General features: G+C 40.8%; 1 protein-coding gene across 1 annotated transcript in view; it reads left to right on the plus strand.

Annotated features, from left to right (window-relative positions):
- The window catches only part of DIP2C (disco interacting protein 2 homolog C), a 492,048-nt gene that overhangs the window by 332,146 nt on the left and 144,843 nt on the right, over positions 1-15,059 (plus strand). The window contains exons 4-5 of the mRNA XM_077809483.1: positions 4,243-4,368; positions 5,329-5,538. Coding sequence (XP_077665609.1) covers positions 4,243-4,368; positions 5,329-5,538 — 336 coding nt within the window. The remainder of the gene's footprint in view (positions 1-4,242; positions 4,369-5,328; positions 5,539-15,059) is intronic.

The following is a 15,059-nucleotide window of genomic DNA, read 5'->3' on the forward strand; positions in this document are numbered from 1 at the left end:
ACAAGTCTTAAAAACAGCAACCAAAAAAACAAAAGAAACAACAAAAGGAGAAGAACATGCAAAGCACATTATTTGTTTTAATTCTGTCTAGGTCCAGTAAAGAATAGAGAAAACCAAACATTATTTTTATTATTCAGTCTGCAAAAAACCCAACATGAGTAAATTACAGTCATTTGGATGTGTACATGTGCATATTTATATGTTTTTCCTAAAGCTAATTAAATATTTTAGGAAAAATTGTCAGAGCAGCCAGCAAGAGTTGGTGGCCGTACTGTGAGGCCACCAAAAGATTTATTGTGAGAACCCCTGATCTAGCATCACATGATAGGGAATACAAGGTGCTTTGTATTGACAGTACTGTGAGAGATTAAAAATTTCCTTTCCCTGGGGAGCTAGAATAACCCCACCCACCTGTATTCTTTCTAGGCAGTACCAAATTCTCTCTCTTGTCCTGTTGAACAAGAAATCACGATTCACCATTCCCTAAATTCCCCTCACAAACCTACACCAGTTCTGGGTACATTACTAATGCCCCATCTCCTGCAGCAGCTGTAACAAAGAAATTGTTGACAAGTGGAGGAAGAAGATGCCATATACAGCCTATGAGGTGCCTTAGCCATCGCTATCCCAATATAACAACTTTGAAAAGTACTGCAGACTGGCTCGAATCAGACCCAAGGGCAGGAACAGAAACTTTTTGAAGAGAAATCTAAATTTCTTATAGTTTGTTCTCCATCCCTCAGGTAAAATTACGAGGTTTTTACACCAAGGCAAGAGTATCAGATTGCTATTAAGATTGGTGCATTTTGTATGATAGTCCCTCAAAATGGATTAACAAAACCAGGCCCATCTGAAATACTATCTGGCTACAGTGGAAAGGAAATATACTAGTATGCTTCCTTCAGTGACTGTGCTCTAATTAGCTTGTGGATCAGAAGACCAAGAAACAACAGCTACAGCGAAGAGCGCAGCTTGTAGGAAAAAGAAAAGTACTCCTTTTCTTTCTGGGATTATAGACTAACTCGGCTGCTACTCTGAAGCTTGTAGGAAGTGGCTATAGGGTCACTGAGTAGAATAGCCATTTACATTTATAAGCCAGTACCTACAGCGGATTCAGAAGGAAACAAATGCTTAACCCTCTACAAGCTGTCACAGTTGCAGGGGGAGCTATGCTTTGGAACCCTTTAGTCAGTAACCTTTGGCATGCGGCCCATCAGGGAAATCCGCTGGCGGGCTGGGACGGTTTGTTTACCTGCAGCATCTGCAGGTTCGGCCGATCACAGCTCCCACTGGCCACGGTTTTCTGTTCCTTTCCTTTTACCTAACCCTTAATCTTGTTTTGGTCTGTTTCATCTAGCCTAATTACCTCCATCTGAGCATTATGAAAAGCAGCCTGCCCCACTTCAATTGCTGCCTCTCTCTGTCTCCCCACTAGCTAGCATGACGTTCCCTGGGGAGCCTCTGACATCTCACTCAAACCCCACCCTTTTCTGGATCCAGGGTCTTCTAATAGCTTGGTAGCCTCCTTTATATCATTGGGAAGAGTAAGCCATTTATAGCAATGGGTGGAGCCAGGTGGGAAGTATTCCTCAATAAACAGTTGCCCTTTCATTTCCTCAAGGACGCTTGTTGGTGTCAGTGTTTTATTTTTCCTACTTGGTTCCTTGGTTCCTCTTTTAACAAAAAGAGTTGTTAAAACTCCATAACAAGTACCCCTTCATAAACACAAACACAAGCATTTACCAGTATGTGAAGACAACTAGCAAATATCTGTAGTAACTTTGAAACTATTACATGGTTTAATTGTAATTTCATGTAACTTTTCTTTTTAGACTCATTTACTTCTTATACACACATGTTGCAATTGCTGAGTCTCAATGGGCTAAAGTATTTTCCTAAATTAAAACTCCCAAAGTATTTATGGACTAGGTAGAAAGTACTGCCCCCTTTAAAACGAAAAAGAAGCTGAATTTGAAAAGCTTGCTATAGCTTTTGAGGATTTAGAAACCAAAACACTGAGAATTTAAAGTCCAAACAATAGGCTGATAATTTTAATAATATATTTCAGTAAACTGTCCTCCTTTCCTCCTCAGATTTAGTAGATACAGTTTATCCCGCCCCAACAACTGTAGTTTGAAAGAAACCAATATAGCCTGATAATTTCCAAATAACTCTTCCTATTGTAATCAGTAAGATGTGACTTCTTCAAGGAATAGTCTAGACTAAAGAAAAGGTGGCAGGATGACTTTTTTTTTTTTTAATAAACTTGTCATAATTTACCCATAATTCCCACTCTTAAAGTGAAAACCTATATTTTCCCCAGTTTATTTAAACACAAATGGTCTCTTTTACTGAGTATATTCCAGTCCTACATATCTGAATGTTATGAGAGGGAGGATGTTATTGGAAAGGTATCTTAAGAAGACACAGATGAGTAAGAAATAACTTGTTATATTTTTATTTGTATTAAACTTTTTAACAAGCTTTTCGTTGTAAGGTAGTTTAAAGAGGAAGGCTTAAGTTCTTTTCTAAGGGTTTGGGTAACTTGGCTGAAAAAGGAAAATCTAGGTCTTTTAATAACATTAGTATTATAATCTTTTTCCCAATTCCTCTGTTTTGCCCTGTCAACCTTGCAACCCCTTTATGTGTAATGTATGCGCTTTCCTATTTCTCTTGTTGTTTTTCCTGCCCCTCTTTCCTTGTTGTATGTATGTAATCCACATAAGGTTTAAAACAAACACAAGTCATAGTTGAAATACTCTTTTTGGTTTGTTTGTTTTTAAGTGTGGGATAGGAGCTCTTCTTAAATTCTTTCCCAACCTGAGAATGTGTATAAGATAAAACTAACCTTTTTTTGTTTATTGTATTTGTTTATTGTACCTCTTCTCCCTCTGCCCCCCCCTTGTCTGTCCCCTCTTCCCCCCTCCCCAAATAGAGACAGTGATAGGCCAGCTGAGGAAATAAAGTAAAATAATAGCTCACTCTCCAGGGTGTTGCTGCTGTGCTAATTAAGAAATTAGGGGAATAGCATGTTAAAATAAAATAAAATAACCACTGTGTTTCTGCTGTTATATATGGGGAGAAACAGATGCATAGTGAAGCACATGAATGCTAGAAAAGCTCCTTATTGTGAAACTTTGAGCATGTTTATTCGGCCCTGCAGTTTGTAAGGGGGGGAGGGTGTAAATAGCAGAGCTCACCAAAATGCTGTGCTCTAACTCCCCTGTGTGGATGTATGGGTGCAAACTTACAGGTCCTGAATTGGCAGTAATGTCGTCCACACAGGGGAATTACAACACAGCCCTTTGGTGAGCACTGCTGTTCACACTCCCTTACTCTGAATGGCGGGGCATTTCAGACATGCTCTTTATCCTGGAGGAATGATGTGGACGCTGTTGGCAGTAGTCTAGAAGCCATATAAGCTAAAGAATGAGCACAGGCTTTGGCACCTAGAATGTCTGAGTGCCGGTTGTTTTTTCTTGCCCACCCCTTCACTAACTGATCATAATAATACTTTACACTTCCGAAACACATGCAAAGTTTTAAGACCAATCAATGGCAGAAGTGGGACGAGGACTGTTTTCATATCCTCAGTCCAGCTGATCTCACCTGCTGCCACTGCCTCTTTCACGATTTTTCACAGCCCTGTTACGTTTCAAGCATATCTCTTATGTACGTAGCTGATATGACTCTTATGTGAACAGGAAACCTGGTTCACTTCATCAATACAAACGAGCATCCTTTCATTACAAGTCCTTGGCCCACTACCAGATTAAAAAGCAAAGATATTTGCTGAGATAGCTGTTGCTTTAAAACAATACTTAACAAGGGTGTGCTGTAGGAAAGACCATTCCATTCTCACACTCTAAAAGTAGAAAGAGCTGAGAACAAATTCTGATAAAGGTCTGTCAGGGACCCAGAACCCTCAAAAGGTAATTGTGGCTCTTCACCACTGCTATATTTTCTGCACTTTCTGTGGCAACCCCTACTTCCTGAGCATGAATCACTTAACACACTTAGCAACACTTCTTGGCGGCATTTTGGCGGCGGGGTGTCCTGCGGGCGCACAAAAATGCCCTGGCGGGTGCCATAGCACTCGCAGGCACCGTGTTGGGGACCCCTGACTTAACACGACCAGTTAGCCTAAATGAAATACAATTTAACTCCGTTGCAGATGCATTGTGTATGCATGCAGTGCCTTTCACTTTGAAGGCTAACCTGAATCTCTTTCTTTCGTTCTAGATGTCCATACAGAAGCAGTTCAGGCAGCTCTTGCTAAACATAAAGAAAGGAAGATGGCAGTCCCCATGCCATCAAAACGACGTTCATTGGTGGTGCAAACGTCAATGGATGCCTACACGCCTCCAGGTGAGCAACTTCACTGTATATTTTATTGATATGAAAGACACATGCTATATGCTGTCAAAATCAATCTAAATAAAATCAATCATCTAAATAAAATATCCAATTAACAGATGCAACATGTCAAGTAACTATAACATTAAAGCCCGAGGAATCTAAGATGGTTTACTGGGTAGTTGAAGAGGCAACAAGGAGCCATCACCCACATGTACGGTGCCCCCTTGTGGTGGCTGGGTTTGCACATATCTTTGTGTTCTCATGAGTGAAATAACTTCGTGGCTAGCACTGTGTGCTTCTTGTAACACTTTGCAGTGCTAAAGATTCCTCCCATACCTCTTCCCCCACCTCTTGGCCCTGCAGTTCTCTGGTTGAATCCTCTGCACTTCTATGGAATGTTCTCTTTATTTCTTCTTTTCTAACGTTTGTCTAGCCATTTACCTTCTTGTTTCTGTTCTTTCAACCCCTGGCAGGTGGAAAATATCGGAAGCAAATGCAGTTCTGACACCTGCTGAATCAATGACATGACAGCAGTGACTAAAACATTCCCTAGAGTATGACCACCCTCCAAGGTGAAACCTCATAAGTAGGGGTTTGCCGCTGACTTTGCGTTGTGACCTTTGGAGCATCGTTTAAGCATTCTGTCTCTGAGTTTTCCCATTTGCTCTTGTTAAGTGCTTTGAGATCTTTGGACTGAGAACCACAATATAACTAAATTTATTTGTTTTGTTCCATAGAGAAATACCAGAAGCAGCAACCTTGCTGCAGGAAAACCCTGTCAATGTACTGTAACAATTGGTTCTGTTCCAGTACTTACATTTGTACAAAACTCCCCTTACTATAACTACCTGCTGCCAGTGGGTGTTGAATTGCAGTTCTCTTTTTTTATTTATGTGCCTTATTTCCATAAAGAAGCAAAACCATCATGCACTTACATCGCAAATAATGAAGCCTGTTCTCAATTATTAGATACCTCCTCTGGTTCAGAAGACGAAGGCTCTGTACAGGGCGACTCCCAGGGAACTCCCACCTCAAGCCAGGGAAGTATAAACATGGAACACTGGATCAGTCAAGCGATCCATGGTTCTACCACATCTACCACTTCTTCCTCCTCGACACAAAGTGGAGGCAGTGGCGCTGCGCACAGGCTAGCTGATGTTATGGCTCAAACACATATAGGTTAGTAAATCATCTTTTTTTAACATCTTCTATTTTCCCTGTATGTCTTTTCATTTTAACTTCAGCCTATTTCATAACACTTAGCTGATGTTACTGGTGTGAAGTTGAGATGACTTCCTTACAGCAACAGCTGTGCTTTTTCTTCTTTTTTTCCTCTCTCTCTCTCTCTTTATACAATATGTTTAGGGAGAGACATTTTTATTTATTTAATCTCAATCCAAGTTTCACAATAACTTCTCAGTTAAATATCCACGGTAGCATGTGGGGTCTAGCACTGCATGGTTACAGGAGTCATGCGAATGAAGCCCTTTACTGTGCACTAAAAATGTACCTCTAGGGAACCCCTGAAGCTAGCTAGTGCAGCTTTTACGCAGCCTTCCCATATTTCTTCAGTAGTTGAATTCTACAGTCAGTTTGCATGGTTTTCTGTAACTCTCCATTAACACTATGATCATGGTCCTTTTTAACTGCTTTTTATTTTTCTATCTCTAAGTAGCTCTAGAATCCCTAGGCTGGGATGTGTGACTGGTAAATACCTTGTGAAGGGAAAATTCTTGACGAGAAAGGTGTTGGTGGTGTTATGATCTATATTGTTAGTTGATTGTTTACTTCCTATGTTTTCCCAAGGGAATTTCAAGACTTGCTTTCCTTTAAGGAGCTGAGGTAATAGGTATTAATTATTTCTCCATGTTTGACACGGACATTTCTCTTTGCCTAAATGAAATAGCCACATGGAAAACTAGGGTTGCTACCCACTCTCATTTTTGAATGGCTGATATTCATCCTGAATAGCTTGTGGGAATTTCAATTCCTAAATCAGCTTTGGAAGATATTGGAATAAATATGGCAGCCTTAGCGTGACAATGTCATGATATTACATGTGATTCAGATTCCTGTGAAGATATATCTATCTACTCCTCAGCTGAAAGAATTGTATGTTAATGGCTTTCCTAGCTTAAGTAATAAATGAAAGCATCTTAAATGTTCCCTTCTCCTGTTGTCACTATGTCTTCAGGTAACACCTGTATTATTGGTTAAGTAATCCTTTCCCCAAGGCTCTTGCAGTAAAGTATTGCAGTTGGAAGAAGCAGTTGTACTGTATTCTTAAATTTGTGCTTAATGAATAGCCCAGAACCTTGTTTCAGAAAAGCATACGTTTCTGAACAGATTAATCACTGCGTTTGGTTCTCCTCTATGACTTCATCTTGAAATGCTAGAGGAAATTATAGCATGGAGAATTAAATTTATCCAGACTCCGAAAGGTTGCATTACTCACACATACCAAGTCTCAATGTGTCTTAAATATAGCTTTTTATAAAATAATGTGACATTTCAGTAATTTAAAAACTGGCACAGTAAGTCTTCTCCCTTTTTTTTTTTTACTCCGAGTTTGCAGTAAACAGTACAACATTGATAGAACTAAATCAAGAAGGCAATATTTAGAGAGAGAGGGAAAAATGCTTTTTTTCCCTCTCGCTCTCTCCCTCTGCCTCTCGCTCTCTCTCCCTCCCCTCCCCCCGAAAATCAGGCACCTGATCAACTTCCTCTACAGCAAACAGGGGAAAGATTAAGAATGAGCTCTCAAAACTGGATACTCTCATAAAAAACCAACCTTCCACACAAACTTCCTCGTGGCTGGACTTTACAAAAACTAGACAAGCCATTTACAACACACACTTTGCTTCTCTACAAAAGAAAAAGGACACTAAACTATCTAAACTACTACATGCCACAAGAGGCCACAGCAATGGTTCCCTTAACCCACCCAGCAATATTGTCAATCTATCCAATTATACTCTTAGCCCAGCAGAAGAATCTGTCCTATCTCAGGGCCTCTCCTTCTGCCCCGCCACCCCCACGAACATGATACAGTTCTGTGGTGACCTAGAATCCTATTTTCGACATCTCCAACTCAAGAAATATTTCCAACACACCTCTGAACAACATACTAATCCACAGAGACCTTCCTACCAACGCTACAAAAAGAAGGATTCTAGGTGGACTCCTCCTGAAGGTCGAAACAACAGACTGGACTTCTACATATAGTGCTTCCACCAACTTGCACAGGCTGAAATTGTGGAAAAGCAGCATCACTTGCCCCATAACCTCAGCCGTGCAGAACACAATGCCATCCACAGCCTCAGAAACAATTCTGACATCATAATCAAAAAGGCTGACAAAGGAGATGCTGTTGTCATCATGAACAGGTAGGAATATGAACAAGAGGCTGCTAGGCAGCTCTCCGACACCACTTTCTACAAGCCATTACCCTCCGATCCCACTGAGGGTTACCAAAAGAAACGACAGCATTTGCTCAAGAAACTCCCTGAAAAAGCACAAGATCAAATCCACACAGACACACCCTGGAACCCCGACCTGGGGCATTCTGTCTGCTACCCAAGATCCATAAACCTGGAAATCCTGGACGCCCCATCATCTCAGGCATTGGCACCCTGACAGCAGGATTGTCTGGCTATGTAGACTCCCTCCTCAGGCCCTACACTACCAGCACTCCCAGCTATCTTCGAGACACCACTGACTTCCTGAGGAAACTACAATCCATCGGTGATCTTCCTGAAAACACCATCCTGGCCACGATGGATGTAGAAGCCCTCTACACCAACATTCCACACAAAGATGGACTACAAGCCGTCAGGAACATTATCGCTGATAATGTCACGGCAAACCTGGTGGTGGAACTTTGTGACTTTGTCCTTACCCATAACTATTTCACATATGGGGACAATGTATCCCTTCAAATCAGTGGCACTGCTATGGGTACCCGCATGGCCCCACAGTATGCCAACATTTTTATGGCTAACTTAGAACAACGCTTCCTCAGCTTTCGTCCCCTAATGCCCCTACTCTACTTACGCTACATTGATGACACCTTCATCATCTGGACCCATGGAAAAGAAGCCCTTGAGGAATTCCACCATGATTTCAACAATTTCCACCCCGCCATCAACCTCAGCCTGGACCGGTCCGCACAAGAGATCCACTTCCTGGACACTACGGTGCTAATAAATGATGGTCACATAAACACCACCCTATACCGGAAACCTGACCGCCATTCCTACCTACATGCCTCCAGCTTTCACCCAGACCATACCACACGATCCATTGTCTACAGCCAAGCTCTACGATACAACCGCATTTGCTCCAACCCCTCAGACAGAGACAAACACCTACAAGATCTCTATCAAGCATTCTTACAACTACAGTACCCACCTGCTGAAGTGAAGAAACAAATTGACAGAGCCAGAAAAGTACCCAGAAGTCACCTACTACAGGACAGGCCCAACAAAGATAATAACAGAACGCCACTAGCCATCACCTTCAGCCTCCAACTAAAACCTCTCCAATGCATCATCAAGGATCTACAACCTATCCTGAAGGATGACCCATCACTCTCACAAATCTTGGGAGACAGGCCACTAACCCAGGAACCTACCCTTGCAACAAAGCCCGTTGCCAACTGTGTCCACATATGTATTCAGGGGACACCATCATAGGGCCTAATCACATCAGCCACACTGTCAGAGGCTTGTTCACTTGCACATCTAGCAATGTGATATATGCCATCATGTGCCAGCAATGCCCCTCTGCCATGTACATTGGTCAAACTGGACAGTCTCAACGTAAAAAATAAATGGACACAAATCAGATGTCAAGAATTATAACATTCATAAACCAGTCAGAGAACACTTCAATCTCTCTGGTCACTCGAACTCAGACCTAAAGGTCGCAATATTAAAACAAAAAGACTTCAAAAACAGACTCCAGCGAGAGACTGCTGAATTGGAATTAATTTGCAAACTGGATACAATTAACTTAGGCTTGAATAGAGACTGGGAATGGATGTGTCATTACACAAAGTAAAACTATTTCCCCATGTTTATTTCCCCCCCCCCCACACACTGCTCCTCGGGCGTTCCTGTTAACTCCTGGAAATGGCCCACCTTGATTATCACTACAAAAGGTTTTCTTTCCCTTCCCCCTAACCCCCCCCCACACTCTCCTGCTGGTAATAGCTCATCTTAAGTGATCACTCTCCTTACAGTGTGTATGATAACACCCATTTTTTCATGTTGTGTGTGTATATAAATCTCCTCACTGTATTTTCCACTGAATGCATCCGATGAAGTGAGCTGTAGCTCACGAAAGCTTATGCTCAAATAAATTGGTTAGTCTCTAAGGTGCCACAAGTACTCCTTTTCTTTTTGCGAATACAGACTAACACGGCTGCTACTCTGGCACCTTTAAATGTTTCTCATGTTGGACAATCAAAGTCACTATCTAGAAATCTGGGGCTGACATTATTTTCTGTAGATCAATTTGATACCAGGCATAAGTTAGCCTTCATATCTCTTAAACCGTATGAACATGTTTTAGATATAGAACTTGACTGTGAGCTTAGGGTTGTCATCTGTCATTATTGCAGAAATGTCTGCTAGAAGTAAGAACCACATAGGTACTAACTCGTAGGTAAGTTATTGCATGAGTGAGATGTTCTCACTACTCTTGTATTGAATTGCAAGTCAAATGGCTCTTTCCCTCCTTTTCACTTGACATCTGGGAGGATGGGCCTTGCATTTAAATATATTCTAGTCGGTAATTGTCACAGATGATCTTCCCCTTTCAGAAATGGACGGTAAGACATAGCAATGTGCCAGTGAATAGCAAGTGTAGCTGGACAATAAGATAGTCATCTTCAAAAGGGGGAAAATGGGACAAAATTCTACCTTTCCAAGTCCCTCAACTACTTTTAAGCAAATTAATCTTGTTACAAAGAAATGTATATCCTCATGGCATCGTGCTTGTTCAGTACAGGGACCTGCTGTACTTCCTTGTAGACTAATGTGTCTTTGGAGATGTCATCTGAAAATATGTTAGGACAAACTGTGTCACATTCTGAAAATGCTAATTTTGATCAATAGGATTTTAAAGGGCAACTCTAAAGACCCATAGGTGAAAAGTACAAAAAAACCTCAAAACAAAACTCCATTCTGATCTCAACAAACACTTTCCTTCCAGAATACATCACAGAATCAGATTTTTCTAGAGTTAGTGTTGTAATGCAGTTTCAAAATAAAAAATATTTAGCTATAATATAATCAGAGTTCAGCTCTGTGTATCATTTGCATAAGCTATTATATGCTTTTAATGTTGTACTATTCATTTAATTGGGGCTGCTGCTGCTCCTTTGTGGCATAAGATCTAGAGCAGGATAGATTTCCCTTTAAGAGTCTTGGGTCTTTCCTTTAAACTACATAGAGGTTTTTTAATTCAACGTAGACCATGAATGAAGATTATAGTGGCCGATACTTGAATTTTAAAGAGGGACAGGTTAAGCTAGTGGAATTCACCAATTCTCTAACACACAATCATTTGAAATCAATCTTGCATTTATTTCAATTGATATCTTGGTCTTCAAGCCTTTCATCTGTGGTCAGAGTAGGAAAAATACTTCCTGGAGCTTAGAAAGGTGGTACAAACTGTTTGGTCAATATTAGGCACTTCATAAAGAATGGGAAGATAATAAGTTAATGCTTCTCTGTAATACCTCCTCACTTGTACATTAACTTCTTTGTGCCAAGTAGGAACCAAAAATGCACAAAATACCCTGGCATTAGTTGTTAATTCTTCTAAAAAATAATGACACCTGAACTGGAAAAACCAAAGTAGACTCTAGGATGGACTGCTTTAGAGGGTAGAGTAGGGAAACAATCAATGAATGGCACCATAGCTCTTTTCAGAGCAGGGTGTATGCACCAAGGAGTTCTTTGATGGCTGCTGAGTCTGATGCACAAGTGACAGTCCAGCCCACAGGTAGTGTACACCCATGCACTAGCAATATCTGAATCCGAGCAGCAGATTCTTTCCTCCTCTGACGCTAGTCACCTCAAAGCTTGATACAGTCCACCGCGCAATGTCTCGCTCCATCTACAGGCTGACTCCGTCAACCAGAGTGGCATTCTGCCCTCCTTTCCCAGTCATCCACAGAGATTCCAAAGGATATGAAGTCATTCTTGCAAGCATCCCAAAATCTGTGCAGTGCTCTGCCTCTTTTTCTAGACCCTTCGCGAGCTTCAGAGTTCAGCACACTCTTTAGGATCCTGTAATCTGGCATTCACTTGACATGTCCAGGCCATCTGAGTCTTTTCTTACGAATCAACATTCCCATGAATGACATAGCAGCACGATTTAACACTTCCACATTTGTCACCTTGTCTTGCCATCTTATTCGAAGAATTTTACGCAAGCATCTGATATGAAAGCTGTTTAGTCTTTTGATATGTTTGACATAAGTTGTCTGTGTTTGAGCCATATAGAAGTGTGTATAAAACACGTCTCATAAATATGGATTTTCATTTTAGTTGACAATTTGTTATTGTTCCAGGCTCAGTCTTGCAAAAGACCAAAGTTCCTGGGTGCTTTGCCGAGTCTACTAGTGAGCTCAGCATCAAGATCTACATTGCTGGTAACAGTAAAGCCAAGGTAGCAAAATTGGTCAACAGCATCCAGACGAATACCATCTGAGGTGATATCTGGACCTGGTTCTGAAGAGCCTTGGAGCATGATAACAGTATTTTTCAAGCTTATTGTTCACCCAAAGATTTTGCATGAATCAGAGAACTTGGTAATAAGATGTTGTAGGGCATCATGTGAACCACAAGAGTTGCATCATCTGCAAACAACAGGTCCCTTATGACCTCTCCACAGGTCCCAGGGAAACATCTACCCACATAAACTTGCATTTTTAAAAACAAATTCTGTAGCATTCTTATTCCTATGAAGCACAGCTGAACTTCTATAGATCCAAAACAGCATGTGAAGGAAGTGTTGCTCTGAAAATTTAAAATGTGCAAAAAACAAGCAGCTCTTCCAGTTTATAGCCTGGGGCACATCTTTGTAACCTGAGCAATTGTGCTTCGTACCTAAGTGCTTGTCTACACTACAACTTAGTGTGCAGTGAGCCAGGGTGTGAATGTAAGATGCCATGTAGGCATGCCCTTAGATGGTCAAGTTGAAGTCAGCCACTAAATGCATCTTATTAACCCAATTACGTAGCTGGTTTGAAGCGTGGCAAATGAAGGAGCAAATCAGCTCCAGATTCTACTCTTATCAGTTTATCTATAGTGCTTGGATTCTCTCAATTCCTTTCCAAACAAGTTTTTCCATCCCTGTCTGTCCACAAACAATTGTGGTTTAAAAAGCAGTTAGTGTAGTAAATGGAATGTGTGCAACAATGCAGTAAATGGTAGAATAGGAAGTCTCGTAACATTTTATTATTCAATAAGTACATGTCTATCATATGTAAGGGATTGGATTTCTTAAGCTTCAGGTGTGCCTACTGTAGTTGCATGTTATGTATCTCAGGGCCCCTACAATGGCAGGGAAGTGATTAAATGTGATATAAGGTTGCCCATGGCTTGTTCCATCATTACTTTCAAGTGCTTTGATTGGCTGCCCACAAAGATGGTAGAAGCAGCTTAACTAAACATAATTATTTTCCTAATCACAATATTCTTTCCCATTTATATAGCAGCTCTTCCTTATAAATAAAAAGCAAAGGATAAAACTTCTACTCTTTTTATTTGTTTTGTTGTTAGAAAAATCAGCCAGGCCTATAAAAAGCTGACATTTAACAAGCAAGACCAAAAATTGCATCAAAATATAAGTAATGGATGAGATAACTAAAATGAAGTTATACTGAGACAGTAGCATAAACACTATTGTGCTGTGCAAGCTGTTATGCATTCAGGTGGTCACATGCGTAACGTATTCAGCTGCCTATTTCAATCAAGTTATAGGGATGGACTGAATCAGAATCACATCACTAACTGGACACGTTCAGGATGCAAGACAATTCTCCCAGAGGTGGGCTAGATTATCAAGTCATCCCATCTTGTCCTGAAACAAACTCAGCTCATCCTTATGGTGGCTCATAGCAATTATGTCATGTCTACCATTAAGAGTATCTAAGAATATCTAAGGATATCTTGGTCTCTTATGCTCAAATAAGAAGCATTCATAATAGACATCTCTTACAACGGAGATTAGCTATTTGCATTGGTAGCACATGCCTTCCTACTTTTTGAAATGCACAAATATTAAAATGTACAGAACCTTTTGAGGCTCCAGGACACAGGAATACTTTCATTGCATTTTGGGAAGAGGGAACTGCTCCTTCACAGGGAGGAACCTGGTTGCTGGTTACCTCTGGCAGCAGGCAGTGCTCCACCCCTGCTCCCAACCCACCATCCAGAGAGAGAAAAAAACTGGTATGCTGCCCTGGCAACAAGGGATGAGGAATCTCCCCAAAGCCATGTACCCCCCCAAGGTTTGGAGGATTGTAGCCACCACTCCCAAGAGAAAATGAAGGGTGATGGTGGTTGGTGACTCCCTTCTAAAGGGGTGGCGGCATCCCATCTGCAGACCTGACCTGGCATCCCAGGAGGTGTGCCACTTAAACAACGTAAACAAAATGTATCACAGCCCACCAGCGGAATACCCTCACGGACCGTGTGCGGGCCGCAGGTTGCCCACCACTGAATTAAAGGATCCTGTTTTATACTAATTCATAGTTAAGAAAACCATAATGGAGTACACAAATAACAGATATGCTTTTAGCATAGGTTATCAAAAATGGTAGTTATTGATAGTGTTTAGGATCCAAATAGCAGAAATAGAGGAGAAGCAAATCTGTCCATTGCACAAAGCTCCAAAGGGAAATCATTTTAATATAAAAGCAAGCTGTAAGTGTGTGAGACAAATTTAGTATAAACATGAATCTTCAATAATACTGAAGTCTGATGAGATTATCTGATTTGCTTGTCTCTTTAATGGGCCTGATCCTATCCTCCCTGAATGGAATGTATTCCTCTTGCCTTCAGTGGCACAGAACACAGTATAAGGCCCTGACTTATTTGTCTGGAATGTTCTGGGTGATTGTCATTAAACAGAAAACTTGTTAAACATTAATTGTATTTGTTTCCAGGAAGCTTAACACTGCTAAAAACCTGGAAAAATTCATGATATAGAATCTGTGAATACGGTGCAAATCTGTAGGTAATCCAGAGTCAGACTTTATTTTCAGATGTTTTAAACTGTGGATACATGCTGAGTACCGAGCTGAGAAAGAGGAAGATTAGTGGTATGGAATAGTTTAGTGACATCATGAGTCAGATCACCAAATCATGTTTGCCTTCTTGGAAGGCAAGTCTGTGTTATGTGGAGAACTGAAATAGCTCTGTTTAAAAACAGTCAAGTAGTAAGCAAGAAAAGTGTCCATGCAGATGGTAAAAAAACATGAACATTACATTTTATTTCCTTCCTCTAGATCCAATTTCCAACAGTACCGTGACTTCAAAAATCTTGATATAACAGTAAATTGTTCTCTTGAACTAAAACTTGAATTTTAAACGGTGCATTTATTGTTGATTTGCATTGGCAATTGCAAGTGCTAGAACTTAACATATTGTAGCTTTTTTCTATTTTGAAATCTTGGTACCTTT

The sequence above is a fragment of the Eretmochelys imbricata genome, chromosome 2 (assembly GCF_965152235.1).
Source record: "Eretmochelys imbricata isolate rEreImb1 chromosome 2, rEreImb1.hap1, whole genome shotgun sequence".
Lineage (NCBI taxonomy): Eukaryota > Metazoa > Chordata > Testudines > Cheloniidae > Eretmochelys > Eretmochelys imbricata.